This window comes from Misgurnus anguillicaudatus, chromosome 4, assembly GCF_027580225.2.
Source record: "Misgurnus anguillicaudatus chromosome 4, ASM2758022v2, whole genome shotgun sequence".
NCBI classification, from domain to species: domain Eukaryota; kingdom Metazoa; phylum Chordata; class Actinopteri; order Cypriniformes; family Cobitidae; genus Misgurnus; species Misgurnus anguillicaudatus.
In genome coordinates, this window is record NC_073340.2 from 26,914,387 (window position 1) to 26,942,194 (window position 27,808).

The window sequence follows — 27,808 nt, forward strand, 5'->3', positions numbered from 1 at the left end:
TGATAGCATTTACTTTTTTTATCAAAATGTTTCATGACACCTGATAAGTCTAATTTCGCGGGAATCACCCTTTTACTGTGGGGTGACAAACTGAGAACACATTTAATATCTGACTTTACACAAACTAAGGTTCTATTTAAGACAATATTACTGCTCAGTTGGGTACAATATATAGTGCATTGTGTATAGTAGCCTATATCATTTGGGACAATACTGTAAACATCATTGGCCATTAACTGTATGATACATAATTTTCTGCAATTACACTTTTGTAGCCTATGGTGTATGTATATTTATTTGACTATATATTTTATACTGAGCAATATTTTAGCTTTTAAAAGTAACGTTCTGCAACACTGGCCCACTGTTGACTCTTTCGATTGTGTTGTTAAGCGACGCAGAGGAGCAGTAGAGGTGAAAACTGCACGCACATCACGCATATTTCTCGCCCCGTCTCGTGGGAAAGGCAAGCAGAAGTTCAGCCTTTAGTGTCTAATAACCCAATATAAAAATTAATCCCGCGAGAATTAGTTTAAAAATGCAGGAGTACATTAGGTACTTTCACAATTAAAAATTCATGTCGCCAGCAGGCTTCAGAGGTGGACTTTTTATTATATATTGGCAAATGTTAATAAACATGCAGTCGGATTAAAAATTGATATTGCTTGTGACCCAGACACTGGATATGCATCTAGTGGCATCGCCATTTTTATAGGCTTACCCACCCGAGGGGTTTTAGCCGAATCGGCCGACGCGGCCTGTAGTGAGAGGGGAATTCAACCGGATTGAAACTGTCACTTATTGTATACACCGGTTAACCTAAACGTTCCCGTAGTTGCCTATTGACTGCATTTTAAATCTAATGCATTTTTCAGATTAAAGGAATTTTAAATGACTGCGGTACACGCAAGATTAACTAATACAGCTGTCTGCCGCAATTAATCCAATGTTGCACACATGTCGCTGGTGCATGGGGAGATACGGTATAGGCCTTCATTTACCGCTGTGTTTCATTTCATGGACAGACTGTTTATTGTATCTCCTGAGATTGGCAGCTATAATCAGGGTTTGTAAAACCGAGCTGGTGCGTGTCTGAACCGCATTCAATCTTGGATCAAATATCTTCTTATCTCATCCATCTTCATGAGGCGTTTGATTCTGACCGGGTGTGACAGCAGTGAAACATTACTGGTTTTGATTTTGAGTCAAGCATTAACCGAGCACAAAGATGTATTAAAGAGGGTGTAGTGTAGTTGTCTTTAGTGTATTTCACAGCATGACTGTTTATTAATACTGACCATTTTAGTCTGTAAAGTTCACAGGACAGTGCTGTGCATGGAGCACATCTGAGTTTAGGCAGACATAGCCGACGTATGAAGGCGTTACACTTGCTGTCTTCTCTTGATGTTGAGTACCAGCAGTTGCAAAGGACTTAACAGGCAAGTGTGCCATCTTCTGGCCTTTTTAAGACATGCAGTGCACACTTACTAATGTGTGAATATACACTTGTGTTAGATACAAGAATCAAACCCAAGACCTTTGCATTGCTAATGCATTGCTCTACCAGGAAGACAAATCTTTTTTTTTCACGTTATTTACTTGTTTATTCTCTCCAGTAAATAAACAGCAACATTTTGTTACTCTCAGGAGTGAGATGGACTCAGAATCATAATGCCATTCACTACAGACTCATTACCATCAGTACATCGGTTTCGATCAGAGGCGTCATGCCCATTGAAACTGCAACCTCAAAATCAAAGAAGCGTCCATTAATCTGTTACTTGTCTTTCAATCTGTTTAATATGCAAAAAAATATCAATTCTGTGCTGCATCCTTGTCACTTTTCAGAGATTTTTGCCGTCTTGATAATGTTACATTACTTTATTCTGGCGGCAGGCGCTGCAGTCAGCGCAGCCGCAGACGTCATCGTCTGGGCGCGCTCACGAGCTTTGCTGTTGCTGCTGCATTTGGCTATCTGAGGAATTAAAAACGTGTAAGAAACGCTAACAACATTTCCAAACCCCAGTACGGTAATGTGCAGTTAACCTCCGCTGTTTAGAAAATGAATGATTTAAAATGTGACCGTCTCGCCGTTATATAGAGATTTCTAGATTAATCTTCTTGGTACAACGTCAAAGTTCACGGGGGCGCGGAATCACACATTGCTCATATGAGGTAAAATTGAATGCAAAAATCCGTTTCTCTAATAATTTTATCTAAACATATTTTTTAAATATTGAACATTATTGAACATTATAAAATCAATCACGTGGCTATAGAGGGGTTGCAAGTTTACAAACATTGCAGGGTGCGCGCGAATCCAGGGGGCAGAAAGCCCGATTGGTGAGCTGATCTGCTACTGCAACAACCTTAATTATTGAAGCGTTCTTTATTGTTTGTATATAAATAAGACTTGATTTTAGTTGGATCTGTTTTTCTGTCTTTATTTTTGCAGTTTTACTGTGATACATGTATGAATTATAATTTTATAATTATAATGCTAGTAACGTAATAGTCGCATCTACTGGTATGTTAACATCAGGCACCCAGCACTGACTCTGTTGGTACTATTTTCCACGCAACAATTCCTTGGCATTTTGACCCGCTACGAGCATACAACACAATGCACTTCTCTTCTTTCTGCCCCTCGGTTGCGCGCGCAACCAGTTAGTGACGTCGCCGTGCAACCCGTCTATAGAGGGGTTGCAAGTTTACAAACATTGCAGGGTGCGCGCGCATCCAGGGGGCAGAAAGCCCGATTGGTGAGCTGATCTGCTACTGCAACAACCTTAATTATTGAAGCGTTCTTTATTGTTTGTATATAAATAAGACTTGATTTTAGTTGGATCTGTTTTTCTGTCGTTATTTTTGCAGTTTTACTGTGATACATGTATGAATTATAATTTTATAATTATAATGCTAGTAACGTAATTGTCGCATCTACTGGTATGTTAACATCAGGCACCCAGCACTGACTCTGTTGGTACTATTTTCCACGCAACAATTCCTTGGCATTTTGACTTACAGACACCGCTACGAGCATACAACACAATGCACTACTCTTCTTTCTGCCCCTCGGTTGCGCGCGCAACCAGTTAGTGACGTCGCCGTGCAACCCGTCTATAGGGAATGTGGAGTTGACGTCACGCGGTGTTGCGTAATGTGTAATCCGCCATGTTTGCAGGCACGCGTCCTATCCCGCTGTATTTGAGTTCATGTGTTGGAGGTTGTTTTTGTATTTTCTGTCGAGATTTTAATAAACTTCGATATGTTTGGTCAGTCTGCTCGATCAAGCAGGTCACGCGATCGTTCAGGGAGGAAACTGAACAACGGAATACGTTTTTACAGCTTTTATTCGTGGAAAAAACAAAGGAAGCCGGTGCAGGAGCTGACGAAAAGACGCCGGATCGCGTGGTTTGCCTGCTGCAATCAGGAGAAAAACCTTTACTTTTCAAAAAAAATCCCTGCATCAGCGAGAGTGTGTTCGCTGCATTTTCAGTCATTCGGTAATTTGTGATTAATAAAAGCAGAACCACTTAAATTGTCTTGTTTTTATGCTAACACTGCCAAACTAACTTGCAAATGTAAGTTATTGATTGATTCATTCATTCATTTCTGATCACCCTAAACACATGAGTTATAAAAATAAATATTTAGACAATTTTGACGATTGTAACACATATTTTTTATTAAATGCAACTGCTCAAACCCACTGCTTGTGACTGTTTAAATAACAACGTTAGCTAAATATTTAGCATTTTGTTTGTTTTAATAACTTGGCCAAAACAGAAGTGCTATCTTTTGAACATGTGTTGATTCATCGCGCAGAATACAACGGAGAAATTATTTTATAGAATCATTAAGATACGTAGGTATTAACACATTGTCAGTAAATAGCTGACTCCAAAAGAAGAAGTGTCACCTTACTATAAGCTTGAAGGGATTTATAGCTCTTAAACTCCTGCAAAGTGTAAATAAAGTCCTGCAAAAACAAGGTAATTGACCAGATATGTAAGCGGAGGTCCGTAATCCAGTCTTGGGGTGCTAAATCATATGGATCTATGTTGTTTATTTGTCCAAATAAAGTTTTTTGGCAGTAGCATTTAGTTTCTCACGATAGGGTCCCTTCTCTTTTTCTTTCAACTTCTCGATTTCTTCCGTTCTTCTTCAATTTTACCTAGTTTTAGCTTAACATGCCCACAATTAAATGGCATAGCGGTCGGCGGTGCCTCTAAACATGGCGCCCACGTCCCATAATGCAACACTGCGGTGACGTACATTAACATTCCCTATAGCTTATGTAATTTTCGTTGTTTAGGCTATATACTTATGGATTTAATAATTTCATAGGATAATGCAGTTGTTGTGTCAAATGCATTGATGACACAATTAAACAAGTCATTAAACAAAACGTTAATAAACAAAACATGACGTTTCAGATGTAAATATGATACCAATATGCCATTATTATTTCGATTGAATAGTATTTGATATAAAAGTTAGTCAACACGTTCATTTTGGAGGTTTTTGCATGAAGGCAGGGGCGCTCAGATCGTTAGAAATGTAGGTGCCATGAAAAAGACTGAAAGCTGTATAATATTTCGTTTGATGTCTGTGTATGCACAAATTCCTGTGAGCTGTGCACCCTTAAAAAAACGCCCCTGGTTTCAATGCATGAGACACATTTGATCACTCCCTAATAGGTGAATTGTGGGTAACAAGCGGGCTGAACTCTTTCCTATAATTGTTTGCTTCATTGAAACTTTCTCATGATGGCAAAATTAAGCAAGGGGGGGAACTTCTACAGCATCCACTACAGCATCCACTGATCTCTGGGTTGCCTTTACAGTGTGCGAACTGGGAACTGATGACACTCAACATCCACCGAAAGCAGATGGTATCACATCGGTGAAGGACTTCAAGGACTAACTGTAGACAGGTGAGCAACCACAGCAGAACACAAATTGTCCTCCCTCCTCCTAAAAGTGCTTAGCTTGTCTCCAAGTGAGGCTTGGGAAGGGTAATGACCGTTAAATAGCTAAAGAGTGATGGAAAAGGGGTACAGCTGCACTGAGCTTTTAGCTCCATCTTCTCTTATTTTCCTCTGCTTTTCTCTCCCCTCCGTAACTCGGTGGCAATGATAAAAGAGAGATGGAGAGTTGCGTAGAGGCTTGCAATGAAGTGCGAAGTCAGAAGAGGTCACTTACAGACGGCACGGGCTGTCAGGCAGAGAGTCAGGAGGGCAGGGGTGTAAGAGAAAAGCAGACCCCCGTGTCTGAGAGAAAACCGAGGAGGGAAATGAAAAGGAAAGATTGAAGATCTCAGATGACTGGAGGGAAATCAACAAATACAACAATGCACACGCAGAGCAAATATACAGAATAGAGCACAAATGCGAGGAAGAAAACAAACCGAGGGAGTCAACGGTTTGCATCAGAGTAGGCCCAGTGGACATTCACTCGGAAAGTTTGGATTTAAATGCATTCCAAAAGTATGCAAGTTTTTGCGTTGAAGAATTTTGCGTTGAGGGAATTCACCTTAAGATACATTTTTTTCATCAATTATTGAACACAGATTGTTTGTGTAAAACTCCCAGAGCTTGAGTTTTGTAGATACTCGACACTGAAACAAAAGTGATACTGATCGGGGTCTGCTTCTATTTCAATGAAGTTTTCAGTGAAAAGGTTTAAACAAGCAGAATCACAAATCAGATTTTGTATACCTGAGCGTGACCTTCTGTACACAAAGAGATATCATGATAAAGTGTCTCACTTAACATAAACCCCTTTAAAGCAGGCCAAGTAGGCTACTTAAAAAAAAAAACTTTTTACTATGTTCTTACCTCAATACATCCCTATCTTTTTTCAATGCGTGCACTTAATCTTTGTACAGGGCGTTGTGAATATGTTAGCTTTTAGCCTAGCCCCATTCATTCCTTAGGATCCAAACAGAGATGAATTTAGAAGCCACCAAACACTTCCATGTTTTCCCTATTTAAACAGTTACATGAGTAAGTATGGTGGCAGTAAATAAAACGTGGCGATTTTTAAGTGGATAAAAAACGAGAACTATATTGTATAGCGGAAGAACACTTATTTTTCAGCATTTCGACCTCAGGCGCAATAATATTGACTCATGTAACAGGCTTTAAATAGGGAAAACATGGAAGCGTTTGGTGGCTTTTAAATTTATCTCTGTTTGGATCCTAATGAATGAATGGGGCTAGGCTAATTGCTAACACATTCACGACGCGCAGTACAAAGATTAAGTGCATGCATTGAAAAAAGATAGGGATGTATAAATTCATCTAAGTTAAGGTAATAACATATTAAAATATTGAAAAACGGTGGTGTTTTCCTTTAAAAAGACAATAATTTACCCTGTTTACCCTGTTATTCATCCAGGATATTTTTATTCGAAATAGAAACTATTCAGACCTGTCTTTACATAATGTGTTCACTGATGTGATCTACATTTTGGAAATATAAAATGCACTCCAAACTGGGAATAACACAAATGAAACTATGGGAATTATTTTGAGAATTAAAAATATAAAGAAAAATAAATACTGTGCTATATTTTAGCATATTAGAATGTGCAGTTTCTTTAGGTCAGGGTAATTCTGGGCCGTATCTTTATAAATAACATTACTCTGGCCATTATTTTACATTATCCAGTCTTAATGTAGTTATACCCGACACCAAGTTAAATGCTTGGTTTTGTAACAAATTTATATATTATATTTTATTGCATTGCTTTGCATTGCATTGCATTATACTACTACTACACTGTAAAACCTAAAAGTTAGCTCAAACCATTTAAGTAAACCGGTTGCATTAGTTTTAAAGCACATACACCTGAGTACTGTGAACATACACACATTGAGTCATATGCAGTTATGCACCCATACCCAAGTTCACACTACTTAAATATAAGTGCATAACTGCACATGACTCAAGTTCATAGTACTCAATTTTATGTGTTTTAAATCACCTAAACAAACACGCCCCTACCCCAATAGAATCTGGACCTTCTGTTGATAGACCCGCCCCACACATACGCAACCCAGCAAGGATGTCGGTTAGTAGACACGCTCCTTACTGCTGATTGGCTATAAGTGTGTTTTGGTAGTCGGCCCGTCTCCTTTTCCAAAGCGTTTTTCAAACATCGTGGACTCCGCCTTTAAATGGCCTAATGCAACTGGTTTACTTAAATGGTTTGAGTTAAGTCAACTGTTTATCCATTATATATTATATTATATTATATTATATTATATTATATTATATTATATTATATTATATTATATTATATTATATTATATTATATTATATTATATTATATTATATTCAGCTGCTGTCAGTGGGGCGGTATTCTTTTAAAAGGTACACCTTTGTACTTTAAAGGTGTACTTCAAAACACATATTGGTACATCAAAGTTACATAACTGTACTTAGATGATACATACTGTATTATATGACCTTGGGTACCATCTCAATGACAGCTTTTGTACTTTTATTTCTTACAATATTATATTATAATATGTATATTACTGTATATTATATTTATGTCTAAAAATGTATTTCAAACATTATGGGCCTTCAGAGAAACATTTTAGTCCAATAACTCTTAACTTTTAAACGCTCCTAAGTGCACATTGCACATAAGATACTTTTATTGTACTTATATGGTATTTTGTCTTTTTTAGGAGACTGTCGGCCCCAGTAAACATTCACTTTTTTGTATAGAAAAAGTATTGAAAATGATGTCTTCTGTAGAAAGTAAGTCAAATTCCCTGTTATTCTGTAACTGTACAGTCATTGGAGATAAAAGCATCTGCTAAATGTTTGCATGCTTCCTTGCTCGATCTCAGATCTTAAAGCAGAAGATCGTCGCTCTTATTCACTTCATCCATAGCGTTTAGCCTCTCTTCCAACTGCCTAATTAATTAGGAACGGACTTATTTACAATGATGACCTGGCAAAGCGTGAAGATAGGGAGCCACATGGCCACAAATGCACAGTGGATTTAGAGTCTCATTCTGAGCCCGTGATATCTGGCTGATGAATCTCAGATTTCCATCCAGCAAACCCCACTTTTTTTCCCCGGGCCTTTCTCTCTGGTTCTGAATTTTGCTTGGCATTGAGATTTCCTCAGAGTCTGTGTTAATTACTTGGAGCTTCGTAATCCATTTTCATGGCTTATTTATCCGTCTGTGCTCTTGGCTTGCTGATTAAAGCTTCGTAAATCATTTTTCACATCTTCATCAAGGCGGCGAAAGAAGCAGATTTGAGAAAAGGGAAAGAAATGTTGTCGTTTATTTTCTGTCTTCCTTATGTAATATTTGCCGTTCGCCCGTGCTAGTGCATCAATGGCAGAGCTCCAGGACTTGTGCTGAAAATCTAATTTGAGAGGTTAGTTCAGTGCCAAGTCCAGGAGCCAAACATAAATCTGTTCAACATAGTGCTGGATGAGCAGAAGCTCACTGCTTCACATCTCATGAGCGATTCCTCTTTATTTCTAGCTCACCTCACTCTCTCTCTCTCTTTCTTTCTTTCTTTCTTTCTTTCTTTCTCTCCCTCACCTCTCTCAAGATTCAACAAGCTTTATTGGCATGGTTAAAAGACGTTTTACGTTGCCAAACCATTAGCAACGTTATAGACATACACATTTACACACACACACAAATTCAGCACTGCCTATCCCTGTCTCTACATCAATTGTCACAGTGACTTGTCCTGTACTGAGTCAGTGTTAGCTTAACTGGTTAAAAAGAAAAGCACTCTCGGATGACACCTTAAAAGGATGCCTAAAGTGCTAAAAAGTGTGGATGTTCAGTTGAGTGTGCTGAAAGAGCATAAACACACACACACACACACCATCATTTGATGGTCCATCCAGATAAAGACCCATCACTAAGGCAGCTCACATCAGCAGCATTTACCTACTGCTATTTAATGGACAGGACAAACTTTGAATCCATTGCCTGTCAATGCATTTCATAGCCTCAATTAAAGCAGTACCTGTAGTTTTGTATAAAATATAGCTTTAATTTAAAATGATTTCGGCGACTGCTGAGTCTAAATGCAGTCATTTTTCTGGACAGTATTTGGGTCATTAACTTTTGAATATTCTCTTCAATTTAAATGGCTGCATAAATTCAGCTATAGGAAAACCAAACGAATCGTACAGACAACCCTGATACTTGTTTAGGTACACACTTATATCAGGGAAATAATTGAATTGTTATATACTCTATGAATTGTAGTAGATTAAGCAGAGTGCATTAGAGGATGGATAGATTTCGGTTCTCTATCACATATATTGAGCCAAAGCTGATTTAATGAGTTTATTGGAACCTACAGACAATAAGCAAGTTTTACCACAAGAGGGCGACTAAATGTTTCTGCAGACAGACCAAGAGTATCTGTTGCATGCTAACAAGTAACAGAAGCAATGTTAAAAAGCTTTGTGAAATGTATTTATTTATTATTTATTCATTATTTCATTTAATTTATTTAAGAAAAACCCGTTGTGTGTATGTTTATATATCTGCCACACACAAAAAACAGGTGATGTATTAAAGTATAAAAAGTATGACATTATCGTAAGAATAAAAATAAAAACCATTTCTAAAGACGATTTCTCGGCTAATTTGTAAATGCCTAATGTGTGTCTACTTAAAGGAATAATTCACCTAAAAATGAAAATTCTATCATCATTTACTGACCCTCATGTTGTTACAAACCGATATAAATCTCTTTGTTCTGATGACCACAAAGATATTTTGAGTAATGTTTGAAACAAAACTGATTCACTTCCATAGTGTTTTTTCCTATTATGGATTTCAATTGGACTAATGATCAGTTGTATCCACATGTATCCATGTTAAACTGAATTGTGATGGTCTTTAAGGATTGGCCATTCCTTTGGATCGTGTTTGTGGCCACCCATGGAAATTATGCGACAATCAACAGGCAAACTTACACATAGTAAATGAAACATTTACTTTTCATTTATTCTTTATTTATACATTAAACTAACTGGTAAAGACCCGTGTGGGTGCTGTAATGACTGGTTGGCAAAATTATTAGTTTCGTAACAATGAACAGAGCAAGAACATTTACAACTGCTGCTACAACAATAACAACATGTGCTTTCTTTCCTGAATGTTCCTGTCATGATAAACCAGAGTTCATGGTGACAAATGTTTCTAAAATATGTTTTAGTTAACTATCCAGTTCATGTTTTTTCCTTTCGTATTGCGGTTTCTGGCACTATTAACAAATCCACAATATTGTTGCTTATCCACTAATATGTAAGTAATAATTGACGACGGGCCATTGAATTATAAGAAAATAATGCACACCAAGGTGGTAATGCGGCACGACGCGAAGCGGAGTGCCGTTACACCGCAGGTGTGCATTATTTTCAAATAATTCAAAGGACCGGAGTCAATTATTCCGCTTATACCACAGTTACCACAAACATTGCTCTGGTGCCTATTTTTAAGACATTTGAAAAGATAGGTTTGCGGTTTACAGAAAAATAATCAACACCCATAGAACATTTCTCAGCCAATCAGAATGCAGCATTCAACAGACCCGTGGTATAAAAACCTATAATGTCTTACTGGATCCAATCACTAGATACATGAGCATTTGTTATCTATGTTTAATGTTTAGGTTCAGTAATTTTACTTTAATGGCAATGAAAAGGTTATTAGTCAGTAACTGAAATGCCTTATTCTCACAAATGTCACTTTAGTCATTTAGTATTTAACAAATTAGATTGTCTTTCGCCAAAAATAACCTCTAAGTGCATGCAAGCATTTTGGCAAAAACCTTCACTTCTAAAAAAATCCACTTCTTTGTACAAGACATAGTAAATAGTTGCAAAATCATTAGATATGTAACTAGAAACATTGCAAATGATGAAAGTCACAATTCAAAAGATAAAAATAAAGAAATTGAACCACACACTAGGGGGCGCTGTGATCCATGTGGTTGCCACATTTGGGTTGTATTCAGATCCAAGTGCTCACAAGGGCGCTTAGTTTGACCACCGTGGTGTTTAACAGATTCTGCCAACAAACTGGTATTCTGAATGTCCTGCAGCCAGGAATAAGCAGATTTAAAGCGAAAGTACTGAACATATAATACCGTGCCGAGAGCATTTGGTTAATATATCATTATTTCATTTTTTCAATTCATTAAATCATAATTCCTATTTTTGTTAGTTTCTTAGCACCACAGAAAAAAGCTTAAGGATCACTTTCAGACTATAGATTATAACCAAAAAACATTAATACATTTTTTCAGTATATTTTCTGACATTTTCTGAATACTGAGGTTTATTTTCACTCACATATACTGTATGTAAACAACACCTGTGTATACCTAAAAGTCAGAGGCGTCTCGTGACTGATCATCCAAAGGGGCGCTAATTCAAAATAAGTGTTCAGAGTGTCACGTGTGTTGCTTGAGTTTTCAAAATATGTGTTTGTTGCATCATGTGAACCATAAGTGCCTACTGCACACGCGTCAAAACCGTCCATGATCCAAGAGACGCTCACGTTCACAAAATACACGCAAGACACTCCCTTAACAGTAAACTCTGATCACGCATGAGATTATGCGAGTATCTGGCAAACGCGAGCGTCTCTTTTATCACAAACCCTTTAGACACATCTGCAGCAAGCACTTATTTTGACAAGACACGTGATGCACACAGGATCTCTCAATGCGCAGAACACATATTTTGAAAATACAAACAACACACATGACGGGCTACATACATGTTGTAACGAACTTCGCAACGAGCGCCCTCGAAAAAAGAAGTCACCGACCGCCTCTGCTAAAAGTATAGCCTACTTGTTTAAAATACTCCCATGAACAAACCCTTTCTTAGACTTTTATAGCAATGTTGAAAATCTATAGAAAATTCCATTGTGTGCTAAGTAGCTTTGAATAAGGAGATCTACAGTAGATAAACATGCACACATACTGTTCCTTTGACCAGGTAGTGTCTATGTTTGTGTTATTTATTTTACTCTCATGCCAAACATCTAAAAAAAACTTCTACATATTTAATTGAATAAACACTCTCAGGAAAAAAGGTACAAGAAGGTACAAAGTTTTCACTGGGGCCGTACCGTTTTTAAAAGTTTTGTTCCTGAAAGTGCAACAAGGTACGCATTGGTACCTTAGAGGTACAAACACTGGTTTATATCTATACCATAATATTACATATTAGGACCTTTTTAAAGCGTACCGTCCTAGTGACAACTTTTTTATCTGAGAGTAAATTATGCTGCTGTCTTTGGATTTATCACTGTCAGAAAAAAATGGTTCCAAGCTGTCAAAATCTCCCTATATACCAAGATCCTAATATATACTATTTAGGTACAGATATGTATACTTAACTTACCTTTGAGGCTCTAATATGCACTATTTGGTACCAATATGGGTGATTCTCACGAAACCATTGAAACACCACGGCACTAATGATTTTAGCTTTAAAATGTGTAAAATAATAACATTAAAAAGCATCAGAATTAACACAATACTGTGTTCTACCTTGCACAATGTGTGATTTCAACATAAGAATTTATAATTGTAAATTTTATCTCATTTTCTGCTGAAATTCTCATTACCGCAATGTGTCCGGCTGTGTTTGAACATGCTTTATGTTGTAATTTAATCAAATTAACACAAAAATATTAAGAAAAAAAATAAATGGATGTTTTGCTAGACTACTTTAGATGACAGAAAAAATATTTACTGAATATTCATGTATAATAATAATGAAGAAAAATTAGGAAACTGATGTGTCCATGCCTGATGTTCTCATCCTCCGCAACACTTTTTGAGAACAGTTTAAGCACACATCCAGAATTTTAATAAAGTTTGATTTTGAGTGACCAAGCACATGGACGAGTTACTTCAAGATGGCTACCAGGTAAGATCATTTTTTTACAGTTAATTTGAAATATTGTCTTGTCAGAATGCTTACACGACATTTTGATTATCATTACCGCAACAGATGCTTATTAAATGTTAATTTAATTAATAGAAGCATAATACTTTGATTTTAAATGCATGTGCAGAATCTCCAAATTATGTTCTTTCAGGTTTGTCATGTCATTTTGAAAATATGTCAGTGTTGATGTTTTCTGACTGTTGCGGTAATGAGATTTTTTAGACTAATTTTTTAAATTATGTTACAAAAAGTGTTAAATGATAAGTAAAAGTTTTTAAATTAATGTTCCCATTTACTCCAGACTTTGTTTTTCAATGTCTGGTGGAAAAAAAAGTAAATTTAAGCAATTTTTACATTTTCATGCTTGACATTTTTAAAACCAAGTTTTCGTGAGAATCACCCATATGTACCTCTGAGGTATATGAGCTCCTTGGGTACAAAGGTGAACATTTTGAAAGAGTATTGCCCCAGTGACAGCTAGGATTTTTTATCATTTTTTTCTGACAGTGTACAACAATTCCTGCCGTTCCTATTCATAAAATAGCACCACTCTATACACTGGTGAAAGTGGTCTGTGAAGATCAAGGTATCTCATCAGATACCGTGTAAAATACTATAAAATCATTACTAAACAAATAACAAGAAATTGTTTTATATAATACACACTGCTACTGTATAAAAATCTTAGCTGTCCATCGATGTTGTAGGTTTACCGCCCATACATTTAACCTTGATCAGCCTTCGGACTTGGCTTTGATGAGGTGACCGTTAAACGTGATGTACGTGTCAAAATCATCACTAAACACAGCGTTCTCTCGCTCGCCCTTAAAAAGCCGAACCCACACCTGATCATCTCTCTCCAGCTCCAGCATGATGCTCTGGCTCTGCATGATGGAGCGATCGCTGGGTTGAGCGTATAGGATGGCCATCTCCTGTTCATTCTTCATGATGTGCAGGTACGTCTCCTTCTGGTTCCAGGTATGAGCGTTCAAAGCGAAGTAATAGATGCCTGGAACATAGCAGAAGAACTTTCCCGTGAACATGTTGAAATGGCCGTACAGGTTGACGAGCTCGGTGTCGAAGATCAGGGTCTGGTAGTAATCGTTGCTGTGCAGGGCTTTCTTGCGGCCGACGGAGAACGCAGCATAGTAGGACTTGCAGGGTTCACCGGGGGACCCCAAACTTCCCTTAGTGCCCTTAATGCCATGTGGCCCTCGAGGTCCAGTTTGCCCTGTCTTGCCTGATTTCCCATAAGCTCCTCTCTCTCCGGCATCTCCCTTCTCCCCTTTAAGGAAAGAAAAGGAGGGATACATTTTTTACATTCTTAATTCATGATGTCCCACTTTTCTAAATCCTCATATGAGTGTTTCTCATATTAGATGTGTTTCTCAAATGTACAAATTAAAAATGATTAAGCTCAAATTACATATAATCATTTTGTTTGTCTGTTGTAGTTGTTTTTGTAGATGGCGTCAATCTTGGCAGACATTTTTTGCAGTTTTATGCAGATAGTCCCATAGAGACATTTTCTGCAGTGGTTTGTTCTTAGTGGTGAATGTTTTCCTGCCCGCAGCGGCGCAGCAGCATGTGATTAACTAGTCCTGACCTATATCATTCACTGACAGTTAACTATTCTAGAGCTTCATCTAGACCAGTGCTTCTCAATTATTTTCTGTCACGCCCCCCCTAGGAAGAAGTAAACATTTCGCGCCCCCCAACTCTCCGCCGCGACTGTAAATAGTACAATTTGTCTATAAAATGACACATCTGCAAAACATTGTATCCTTATTAACATTAAAGAAAACACAAAAATAGAAATATCGATCAACTTACAACAAAGAATAACTTTATTATCGTTGTTTTTTAGTCTGTAACAAAAAAGACTTAAAATGCATCAATTTGCCTGAAAAAAACAACAATCCTTATTTAAAGTATAATATTTTTTGACCATTTGATGAAAATTAAATTAAATATAATCAAAAAAAAAACTCAAGCGGCTTATCAGCGTGATTGGGGTGTAATGTCTTTAAGTGACAGTGCAAAAAAAATCACTTCCTGAAAAAGTATTTTCCCCGGGGTCTCGCCCGCCCCCCCTGGTGTCGATTCGAGCCCCCCCTGGGGGTCCCGCCCCACTATTTGAGAAGCACTGATCTAGACTGACATTGTTGTACATTTAAAAATAAAGTCAATACTTTCAAAACTGGTTCTTCTGTGACATCATGTACCACCGCTATTTTTAAAAGTGTAGCTGTATGTTTATGGTATGTAGATTTTGTACCTTTAAGGATGGTGACATTTATATGTGGCACAACTTTGTATTGTGGGTATTGAGGAGGGTTCTCTCCAGGATCACAGCATCGCTTGCATTCAGTACCACTGGATACACAATATAAAAGAAAATGTTACTGATCACCATCAATATCAACTCTATATATCATTATTGTCCGTCAACTGGTTCATCGTCCAGCCATTACTAGGATGAAAGGATTAAAATAAGGATTGATTAATAAATGTAGATAAAAACATACCTGCCATCTCTGTAGTGCTCTGTGGCTCTTTGATAATCTCTACGCTCGTATCTGTCCGCATCTTGGTTTGTGGCTACGTATGGCTCAGTCCATTTTGGAAACACCACCATCAGTAGAACCAGACTTGTCAGAGCCATCTAAGACATGACATCATTGCACATATTTATATATTATAGTCACAAAATTAAAGTGCAAACACTGACAATGTGGTGTGCAAAGTTGTATATCAAATGTGACTTGTCATGATGGGTGTGCTGTTGTGTCACATCACATGATGGATTTACATGTTGTATTTAATTTTTTATGTTTTTGCTGACCTAGGACCAGTTTTGGTATTCAACTACTATCAGATTATGAAGTATTTGACTGTCAATCAGGATCACTTCTGTTCTGTCTCAATCCTGTTCAAGGTTATGGTAAACCATCCATTATTTCCTTGCATTTTAAAGAAAAAATGCTCATGGTGAAATTAAAACTAATCAGTGTTTATATAGGTCATCATACAGAGTGTTACAAAAATTCTGTGACTCTATCCTCTCTATTACTATCTCTGTTTGAAACCTAAAATTGCATTTTACATTATGGTGATAAGTGTTTGTTTTAGCTGGATTCTTGACTTTTAGCTTGTTTTTTTCTGGCTGCTATAACTTTGTGTATTTTAAGCATATTTGTTATGGCGAAGAAGAGACCATGTTGCAATTCTATTATGGTGTTTGATACATAACGTCAAACATCATTATCTAGAAAATTGATTTGTTAATTTAGTGTTTGCTTACTCATCAGAAGTATATTTCTCTCTCAGTAATGTAATACTATAATATGAGATCCAGCACCCTCATGAAGATTTTGAAACAATGTATACATAAAAATTAACCATGGTGTATAGGGATGTAACGATTCAATCACGATTCAATCGCGGTCCTCATTAAAAATGCCTGTCTGAAATCGATTCTGAATCGCAAGGCTGCGATTCTTTGTTTTATGCACAGCTTGTGCCTGTATTACGGCATTTGGTCAGTAGGAAGTCCTTATCAATCTAAAATCATTATGAGTCGGAGTCGTTTATAACGTGCATTTAAAAAAGCAACACTTGTTAAACAAAATCATTCAAAATATTCTTTATTATCATGAAAATACCTGAAACAATCTGAAGAACAGCGTATAAATATTCATGTGTAGACATTTCCTGGAATAGCGTTTGTAATGCTACTTCTTGTGTGGCACAAAGGGAGTTTCTGCACGAGAGCGCCCCCTGGCGTTCGGATGTGCCAAGATTTCACCGTAATTCATTAAAATTCATTCATTGAGAAAACGCGCATTTGCACGATGAATCGTTACACCCCTAATGGTGTAATTTAAACAAATATCAAGACTCAGGGTATGAATCTCAACAATGGTGACAAAGAAAATAGTCAAAATGTTAATGATTTTTTCATGCCTCAGTGCATTCTGAATGTAATTTGTTGATACCCAGCATGTTAGGGATTTGCAGGAAGATGAACCCAAGCGCAGACAAGGATAAAAAACACTAAAGACTTGATGCCGTAAACAAGACAAAACAAGATATAAACTAATGACAGGTAAACACTTTTACAAAACTAGACTATCTACACAAAAACAAAGAACACTAGACTGGGGTTAACTTGACATATACCTGACTCTGTACTCACAGGGAAACAGCACAAAACGAACCCTCACAAGAGACCAAACACAAGGACTTTAAATAGGGAAAACCTAATGACACACACCTGAAAAGAATTAGGGATCGGGAAAAAGTAACGAGACCCGGGAAATGCGTGGTCAGAATAAACCAATACTAAAACCACGCATTAAATCTCCCACATTAAACATTGTACTGTCAGAACCCTGCTATGCTAACTAGATCTAAATACAAACAAGGATCTGGCACGATCCTAAAAAGCATGCATTGCAGCATGAAGCTTTTCATTTTATTGTTATCATTGGTGAGATCCATACTATGATTCTTAAAGCAACACTATGTAGTTTCTATGTAAAAATGACTTACAGCTCCCCCTTGTGGTTGAAAAGCGCAACAGTGCCTGGTATCAGACACTCTTCTGCAGGCAGGGGGAGGGGCGGGGCTGTGTTTCCTACCCTCCACTGCCACTTTCAGAGTGTGTTTGTAGCAGCTAGGAGGCTGCTCAGGTTGCAGCAACAGTACAATTTGTCCAGTTAAAAGTTGTTCTATCACTGAAACAATTTTAGAGACATTATTTAAAGGTAAAAAAACTACATAGTGTTGCTTTAAGGTTTGTGTGTCTAAATTAGACAAGGGTTAATTTTTTTGTACAGTGTTTCAAAATTCTTCAGATGACAAACTGATATGAGAGTGCCAGATCTCATACTTTAGTATCACATTATTGACAGAAAAAATATTTCTGGTGAGTAAGCAAACACTAAAATAGTAAATGAGTTTTTTAGATGATGATGTTTGACATTATATCAGTCCCTCCAGAAAAACACGATTGTGCGATCGCCCGATATATTGCATAATCAGTCAAAGTCCGCATATTTGTGCGGGGCTGCATTTTTTCCAAATACGACGCACTTTCGCCGCATTGATTGCATATTTCCGTGAAGAAAATGTGCGGGGCTTGCATGATTTCATAGTCTCCGCATTTTCGTAGCAAAAACTCACATATATATTAGCAGAAAGTTGAAAATGTTGCATTTACTTCCCAAAAGCGCAGCCGTGTCCTCTATTGCCATGGGAACGTTATGAAGTGACGTGATTATGTGACGTGAACATCATTGCTGCTTTTGCAAGTTCTGCAATTTTCGCAAATTCAATCACAAAAAAACTCAGTGTTTTTCTGGAAGGACTGTTATATCCTAACCACCACCATAGAATTGTACTACTTTCTTCTTTTTTGGCCACAACAAACATGTTTTAAATACATAAAGTTATAGCAGCCAGAAAAAAATAACAGCTAAAATCATAATGAAATGAAAGCTTAAATCAAGACAAACACTGATCGCCACCATGGTGACTTTAACTAAAACAAAGCCAATATCTAAACCTAATAAATAACTCTACAAGTAAGATGTAAGATGTAAAATTCAATTTTAGGTTTCAAACAGAGATAGTGATAGAGAGGATAAAGTCACAGATTTGCAGCTTTTAACACTCAGTATTGTGGACCTATATAAACACTGAGCAGACGGTGTTAATTTAACACTGGGGATTTTGCTGTGTAGCAATTGTTTTGAAAATAAAAAAATCATCCCAAACCTAACCATAAACCCAATATTTCACAGAATTTACGCCATAGTTGTATCGTATCTCAGTGTTTCCCAACCACTGCCACAATGTTTAAAAAAGTGCTCGAAGCTAACTACCAGGTTGCTGAGGTGGTCACAGCTGTGTGTGTCACAATTTCAGCCAGGATATCATCTTTGTGTTCATCAAAACAAGATCAAGTTTTAAATGTGAATACTACGTTTAATACAGTATAATATTCCAATTTAACAAGTTATTTAACCATTGCAATACAGGTTTGTGCAGATCTGTTAATGCTCATTGTGAAAGTGTGTGTGCCATATGATTTTTTTACTTCTCAAAACTGTGCCGTGGCGAAAAAGTTTGGGAAACAATGTCCTATCTAGCCAGAACCCCTGTTTCTCATTCTAATCCAACCAAACCTAAACCTTAAACAAGTGGACCATAATTAACTCATTCTGTAGAGTTTACGATTGATCATATAAATGCATAAAAAGTTTGTGGTGTGGTTCAGTGGTTCATACGCTTGACATATGTACACTGTTTAGCTTAGATTGTTCACCTTAGGGCAAATTAAATCATTTTCAGTTTTTTTGGCCACTAACCCATGGCTAAAATGAAAACATTCAGATTTTTGTGCTTCCACTGAATTGCAGATGTTGCTGCATAATATCATTTGCAGTAAATGAAAATGTAGCAAAATACTGTGGAAGTATTTACACTAGTGGTATGACACTTTTGGCCCAGTCTCCCTAAAGAAATATTTAAATGACTCCAGACTCCACTGCAGTATGTCTCACAGTAATGAGTGGTTCTCAAACTTTTGGGTGTGCATTTGTCAGATGCTTTTGTCCAAAGCAACTTGCAGCGCATTACAAGGTATACATTTGGGGGGGATTCAATCCCACTGCGAACGCAATGCCCTACCACTGAGCTATTCAGGAACATGTACGAGATGTAAGACAAATCTGTTTGTATGTTATGGTAGTTTTTTCTGGTTCCAACAGACTAACAGCTGCGGTTTTGGGTGTCCAATTCGTAAAGTCACTTTAATCCATTTCAGATTTTTTTCCTTTCAGTCTTTGCTGCCGTTTCTTTGATTATCGTCTTTTCGTGCTTAGTTTTGTTTACGGTCCCACATCTGATATCCCGGCCTGAGAATCCCTCTCCTTCCTGCGGATGCTGAGGTCGTGAGGTTATGTTTACACTTACAGAACGTCATTGAGAGCTCATTTAGCTCAAAGCAAGCCTTCCTGGCTTTAGCAACATTTGGGATGACCTTTATTACATAAGCTGAGAGTGTTTTTGCTTCCCTCTTCTCCAGAGAACACCACACACCAAATCATAAATATCCTACTTTTGAAAAAATCCCCTTAACCCTTTGTAAAGTTAAATACATCAACATTTAGCTGCTTTGATCAGTCATATACAGTAACCAGATTTGTCCATTAAAGCTTTACTGTAGGCTACTAAAACCTTTATACTTCTGATAACTTCTGATGAAATACCATATGTGCATGATTGATGGTTGAATTGAATCTGCTGTGGTGGGTCTCAAAACATCCTATAAATACAAAATTAGACAGAAGTGGATTGGATAATATCTGTGTGAACAGGTGACTGAAATTAAATCCTTTTGCTTAACTTCACTTTTAAAAATAAAGGTGCTTCACGATGCCATAGAAGGATGGATTTATCAATATTTATCAATGTGTTTAATTTAAAGGCATGCTGTGGCCTGTCTGATCCATAAGGTGTGGCTTTAGTTTGGTAACTGGAAACACAAGTTATGTGGCATGTGGTCAGTGATGCTTCTAAATCCAGTGTGTATGCAGGTCAGCCAATTCTTTGTCCTTTTGCTCTTGTGTACAGTTCTGGATCACATGTAAGGCGAGGCTCACCACACTCTTAAAATAAAGGTGCTTTACGATGCCATAGAAGAACCTTTTCTGTCTAAATGGTTCTTTAAAGCAGTGGTTCCCAAACTTTTTCAGTGTGCGGCCCTGGTGCATTCCTTTGTGGCCCCCCAAAGAAAATTTGTGACAAAAAACTGTTCTAAAACTTAACATTTTAATTAAAAAAACATTAAATTATAAAAAAAAAGGTTTTTTAGGTTTAATTACACAAACTTCATGATAAATTAATGTATTTCATAAAATGTCATAAAACTGGGGCCCCCCTGGCACCATCTCCCGGCCCCCAGTTTGAAAACCACTGCTTTAAAGCATCGTTAACATATGAAGAACCTTTCTGTCTCACAAAAGGTTGTTTAAAAAGGTATAAAACTGCATGAAGGAAATGGTTCTTTAAAGAACCTATAGCATCGCTGTGAAAAAGTACCTTTATTTTTAGGAGTGCAGGTGCATGTAACGCTACTCTAAATTCTGCTGTCTGAGGTCAGTGACCGAAGATAAACAGTTCATCACAGTTTTAAATAAAATTGGCTACAGAAAGATGTGCTGCCTCTTCAGTTTTTTTGTGTTTGACCAAACAAGACCTATTCTTGACCATAGCTTACTAAATATTTAGCTCATCTGTCGCTAGTCATGCACTGTTGAAGCCCAAATATGTCTAGTGTGCGCTCTTAAACGCTACAGACAACCCACTACAGTATATGTCAGGGCTAGTCAACTGGCTGTCCGCTGGCCAAATGCGGCCCTCCATTCACCTTTATCTGGCACCCGGTCATCTGTGTCTGATGAAAAATCAGCATGGTTACTTTTACCTTTCTAGTGCTGATAAACTAGAAGAAGAGTCGGAAAGGGGCTGCATGGGGTGCTAACCATCTGCGGGTGCATAATTATGGAATCCCATTTGAGTTTTGGATGCATTAAAGGGATAGTTCACTTTAAAATGAAAATTCTGCCATCATTTTCTCACCCTCGTGTTGTTCTAAACCTGTATGAATGAACACAAAAGAAGATATTTTGAGAAATGATGGTAAACACACAGCAGATAGTGACCATTGACATCCATAGTAGGTAAAAAAAAATATTTTGGAAAATATTTTGATAAATGATGGTAAGCACAAAGTTGACGGTACCCATTAAATTCCATCATATTTTTTTATTCCTACTATGGAAGTCAATGGTCATTATCTGCTGTGTTTACCATCATTTCTCAAAATATCTTCTTTTGTGTTCATCGGAAAAAAAGAAATTCATACAGATTTAGAACAACATGAGGATGAGTAAATGATGACAGAATTTTCATTTTAAAGTGAACTATCCCTTTAAAAAATAAACTTGTGCAACACTGTAGGCTATGTGACACACACCAGAAGTAATGTATTTCAGTGTGTTCCAATCAAAACACTGTGTGCAAGGTAAAAATTATTAATCCTTTTTTGTTTAACTTTATCGGAAACACTTGAATCCTTTAAAAACAATTGATTATTATTAAGTTAATGGTAACACTTTACAATAAGGTTCATATAGTTAATGTATTAACTAACATGAAGAAACCATGAGCAATACATTTGTTACAGTATTTATTAATCTTTGTTAATGTTAGTTAATAGAAATTAAGCTTTTAATAGTTTGTTCACGTTAGTTCACAGTGTATAACTAACGTTAACAAGATTTGAATAAAGTATTAGTAATTGTTGAAATTAACATTAACAAAGATTAATAAGTGCAGTTCATTATTATTTCATGTTAATAAATGTAGTTAACTAATGTTAACTAATGAACCTTATTGTAAAGTACCAAGTTAATTATTAACTTTAAATATATTTGAAGAGTTTCGTTGCAAAACGAGATAACCACCGTTTTTTTAATTGTTCAGAAATCTCGTTTTTTGGTTGTGCATTCCAATTAATTTCAATGCAACTGCAGTTGGTTTGTTTTGATTTAAACCTTCATAACTTAAAAAATACAACTAAGTAGCACCATAAAACAAATAATAACATGATAACATAATAATAAACATGTTTTTTCAAAAATGTTAAAAAATGGATTTATCTCGTTTTGCAACGAAACTATTCATTTGTAGATTTTAAGGCTCGTGTGCTGGAACGAGCTTCTCTCCCATGTTGACATGGATTTACGATTAAACTGGAATCTTGTTAATCCGACAGTCGTGTCCGAATGTAGTGTACAATGGGGAGGCTTCTTAGCCTATTGATGTTAATTGGAATGCACAACCAAAAAACTAGATTTCTGAACAATTAAAAAAAACGGAGTTATCTCGTTTTGCAACGAAACTCTATATAAGGCCCTCGAAGAAGAGAAGTTGAAGACCCCTGGTATATGTGCACCAGATACAATCTTAAAAATAAAAGTGCTTAATGATGCTTTAGAAGAACCTTTTTCCTTTGAGTGAATGGTTCTTTGAAGAACCAAAAATGGTTCTTCTATGGCAACACTGTTAAGCATCGTTATTTTAAGAGTGTAGCTATTTCTGTAGTGCCAAGTGTATGCTTGGCCTGACTTGCTTTGAGTTTAAAATCCTGACAACTTTGAGGCATGTTTCATGATAGAAATTTTGCAGAGGAAGTTGAATAAACTCCAGGGAATGTACCTGTAAGTGAACCTGAAGGACACAAGAACATCTACTGTATCTACAGAGTAAACAAACACCCAATTTATTATTAAAGCATGCAACTGAAAGTACACTCGAAAACATAAACACGCATAAACTTTGCAGGTCTCAAATGGCTTGAAAGGAAAAGAAAACTTTTAGCACTTTCTCTAAGAGAATAAAACACTTGAACTCTAAAACCTCTCTAATGTTAAAGTGCACAATTTCGGGGGGTGAACGGTTTGCAAGTGTTAACTGACATCACACACCTGTTCCAACAAGTCTTTCCCCGGTTCTTACATGGGATGGGTATGTACCAAACAAAGATTACACCACCTGATTATTCACTGAACATTAAGTCATCTGAAAGATGGGAAGATACTGCAATAATTTTAATTTCAGAACAGAGGAAAAATGGGAAAACACGTCCCATACATCTCCCGATGTGTTCATGCAGACATAACAAAGGAATGCAAAATTAGGCTACTTACTGGGCAGTGTATACTACAGTATACTTTTTAACAAATCTTAAAAACATCGTTTTAGGTATAAATTTTTAATAAATACGATACATTTTACCTTGAACTATAAATACAAAACATAGCAGGATTGGATGCTGGAATATAGACATCAAAGCTAAGACAGTCTGTGGCGGTCCCTTTGAAGTCCAACACTGTGGTCAGACACATATAATCCATTTTGCCTTAACTGAAACAGCCTCCATGGTTCGGTTTACTAAAGAAAGGTTTTGTGAGGAAAAAATGTGGCAAAGTCAACATGAAATGAGGAAAACAGGATATTCAATGGAATTGGAGGGATGGACTTGATTTGATCCATTAGGAATTGATTGAATTGTGAAATGTCTGTGTATGACATGCAGTTGGAAATGAGGTATCAAAAAGAAAATGGAGTTTAAGAAAGTAAATAAGGGCAATACTAATTGCATGTTAACTAAATATATAAATCATATAAGAGCATTGATGAGACAAATCTGTGAAAAAATATGCGATGAAGCTCTATACAGCACCACACAACATTGATTGTTTTGTTTGGAAATGTGTTATGTACCACTGCTCTCTGTGTGTAGCAGATGAGGCAATTTGAACTTGGCTTTGTGATGGCATGCCTCAAAAATTCCTGTCCCAGATTCTGATCCTGCACCCCTTGGCACTGAGTATCTAAGAAACACTGTAAATCTTTCCTTGGACAATCAAAAGCTACAAAAATGTAAATGAGTTTCTATTAAATTTTCTAAATCGCCCATGATTTAGATATTCCACAGGGACAGGGTGCGAGCCTTAGCTAGCAGGATGAAGTAGTATTCATTACACTGTGATATTAAAACCATATGAGGGTGTTATTTTATATAATAACATTAAGTCCAGCCTTTTTATTTTTTTCCATGCACCTGCTGTAAAAATGTACATGCACACATTCCCTGGCTTATTTGACTCGCAGATTATCTTAAAATTGCTGTCATTCATCAAAACACAGAAAATGTCATTAAGAAACACAGTCGCAAGAACGCTGAATTGTTTTTTTTTTAAACATGCACGCATGCACTTTATGCAAGAGAGAAGCTTAAATTATGGTTTAGTATTTGATAGCTATTGCCATTTTCACTTTACACAGTATATCTATAAAGATGTAAGAATGATCTACCAACAACATGCATGCAAAATACCGGTCATTCAAACTCTTACATTACACTGTAAAAATGTCTGTAGAAATTACAGTATTAATGGGTATTACTGGCAACTAGCTGCCAGTAACTTACTGTAGATTTTGCATTCGTGTTGTTTGCTGGCAGCATTTTGTTCAAAGTTAAATGAACATGAAACATTTTTTGACTTTATCTTCTACAGTAAGTTACTGGCAACCAGCTGCAAAATTACAGCAAATTTTTTAGAGTGTATATAAATGTCAAAAAACGTATTTTTTTAAAGTGGAAATACACTCCAAGCATGTTGATGTTGTATGGGCATATTTTCTTTGCACACTGTTGCACTTGCAGTTAATCCATGTGGTTTTATCAAAAATAAGACACACAGCTGTTTTATGCCTTTCTATCAGTACCATTGTACACCTATCCAAAACCACTCATGGGGACAATAAGTGATGTGCCCTGCCTTTATCTTGGCAGGTCCAAACCTGAGGGTCCACAGAAGCTCCGCTCAATTCTCTGTTATTGCACCGAGGATGCTTCTGAGAACTTTCCTGCCTGTCAATATTTTTAAAACGTCCCACAAACTCAGCATGACACGAGAAGCCAAGAAAAAGTGCAGAAAGGGAGGAGAACGGAGGGAGGAGCACCGATGCATCCAAGAGAGAGAAATGAATCAAAACAAGGGACTAAAGGCAAGAAAATAAGGTTTACAAAAAAGACCAGAGTGGGCTGACTGGAGAAAGGAAATTACACAAGAGGAAGAGAAAAAGAGAGATTAAAAGATAAAAGCAAAGAGTTGTGTGCAGATACTTCCCAGACAGTTTGATAAATGTAAAAGGGCTGCTCATGGAAACTGGAAATGTTTACTGCTAAAGGGATAGTTCACCCAAAAATTAAAAATTGTCATCATTTACCCACTTCAATGTTGTTTAAAACATGTATGAGTTTCCTTATTCTGTTAAACACAAAAGAAAATACCTTCATCTTAATAAATGACGGTAGCCATTGACTAGAAGAAAAAACAAATACTGTAATATGATCAAAATAATAAAATATATGAAAATATGAAATATTGAACGTAAGATTATAAAGAAATCAATTGTTTTTTTACTTAAGTTCTTCTGGCTTAAAAGCTTATTCCTAATTTATTAATGCCTTTATTTATTTGATCAGTTTTATTAGTATGTTATTAGTTGTATTAGTTTTATTCCCTGCGGATCAAACCCATGACCTTTGCATTGCTAATGCAGTGCATCATCGAATTAGCGAAGAATCAGCAGACAGGATGGAGAGAATGTTTAAGATGGGTTTCTTGTAAAGCTGGTTGAGAGAAAGCCCAGGCTGGGCAGAAAAATTCATTAAACGTTCCTAAAAAAAGGTTTTTTGTCAGGCAGTATGCTTCCATAAAGAACCTTACTTATCATGAAAATCTGTTTTTTTCCATGTTTAAGTGCTATAATTGGGTCCTTCTATCAACCTAGAAAATGTGAAAAAGAACAACTCAGTAACTTAGTTTTGGTAACATTCTCTGCAAGCATGTGAAAAAACAGGTCATTGAAATTTGGGTCCCCTTGTGATGTCAGAAGGGGATAGTACCTCCCCTTAATCTGCACTGTACAACCACAGCACTGCCATGTAGTGCAGAGATCAGCTCATTTGCATTTTAAAGAACCCACACAAAAACGGCACCAAAAATATATGATATTTTGAGCTAGAAGTCCACATAAGTACTCTGGGGTGACCAAAGATTTATTTTAGATCTTTAAAAAGTCTTGTGAAATGTCCCCTAAACATCCACAACCTTGCATGAATGGTGCTTTGGAAAAACATTCTAGAGACTCTTTTAAGCACCTTTAAATTTTTAAGAATGTTTGCAGTTTGTATTGCTCTACAAAACAAATGTCAAGCATTTTAAATATGTACATCTAAAGGTATTTATGAGATCATAAGACACCAAAGTCTTGTCCAAACTTGTGACTTGTGGTACAGTATATGCTTTTATTCTATGATTTTGATGTCAATGTAAAACAAAGGAGGAAAAAACGACTGCAGTTCTTGTAACATATTAACTCATAAACTAAAAAGAAGGAAACAGGGGTATCACATATTGCTTGTAATAACAAAGATGTTTAAGCAGTTTTCCCCCAATCACATTCATCATAAAATAAGACTTTTGGTTATTATTACTGAGTTAACCTAATGTTAAGGTTACATACATAGCAAAGAATGGAAACATTGAAGAAATAGATGTGCTTAAATTGTATATACAGCAATGTAAACAGCTGAGGGTACTGTACATGTTTCCACTTTGAACATTATGCATCAAAGGTTACCTATTTAAATTCATGTCTCAGCATTGATGATCTACACATTTTGCTTATTTATATTCATAGTAAAACACCGCAGCAGGAAATGTTACAAACGTGCCTGGAAGCATGTAGTATTCGGCACAAACAAAACTCATCTGCTTTGCAGATTTCTTGTTCAGTTGCTTTCTGCTGTTTATATCAATGACCACTAGATGTCCTCATGAGCAAATACTTTACACTCCTCCAAACCCTTTACTGCGCCACCACTAAATCTATCAAAAACAAAAAGCTATGTGATAGAAATTAAATAGATGTGTTGGTGTTACGCAGTTAAAATAAAACTTTATTTAACAAAAAAAAAACACACTGAACCATAGACGTTTTTCTTAGACGTGAAGGTCTACGCACTTGAAAAATACTGCAGTGTACTTTACTGTAAAATTCTGCAGATTGTTTTCAAACTCGTTTCACTCGTGTGATCTTCTTGGCTGGACTCTTTGTGATTACTGTTTTGTCATGTAATTGTTAATGAATCATTAAGTGTTTCCTTAACCCATATAGTTAA

General features: G+C 36.6%; 1 protein-coding gene and 1 long non-coding RNA gene across 3 annotated transcripts; one reads left to right on the plus strand and one right to left on the minus strand.

The window, feature by feature from the left end:
• The first annotated feature begins 1,915 nt into the window (after positions 1-1,915).
• Positions 1,916-25,857, plus strand: LOC129420482 (uncharacterized). Of its 2 annotated transcripts, none has more exons than XR_012369290.1 (4): positions 1,916-2,030; positions 4,850-4,939; positions 7,706-7,778; positions 25,412-25,857. It is a non-coding gene; the product is annotated as an uncharacterized lncRNA (long non-coding RNA). The 2 variants fall into 2 exon arrangements; XR_012369289.1 differs by lacking the exon at positions 1,916-2,030 and adding an exon at positions 2,039-2,175.
• On the minus strand, positions 10,217-25,551 carry c1qtnf1 (C1q and TNF related 1). Its single transcript, XM_055175433.2, has 4 exons — positions 25,398-25,551; positions 15,507-15,643; positions 15,257-15,354; positions 10,217-14,263 (listed from the first exon to the last, which is right to left on the minus strand). Exons 2-4 carry the CDS (start codon positions 15,641-15,643, stop codon positions 13,713-13,715), a joined length of 786 nt encoding a protein of 261 aa, XP_055031408.1. The 5' UTR covers positions 25,398-25,551; the 3' UTR covers positions 10,217-13,712.
• Positions 25,858-27,808: the final 1,951 nt, after the last annotated feature.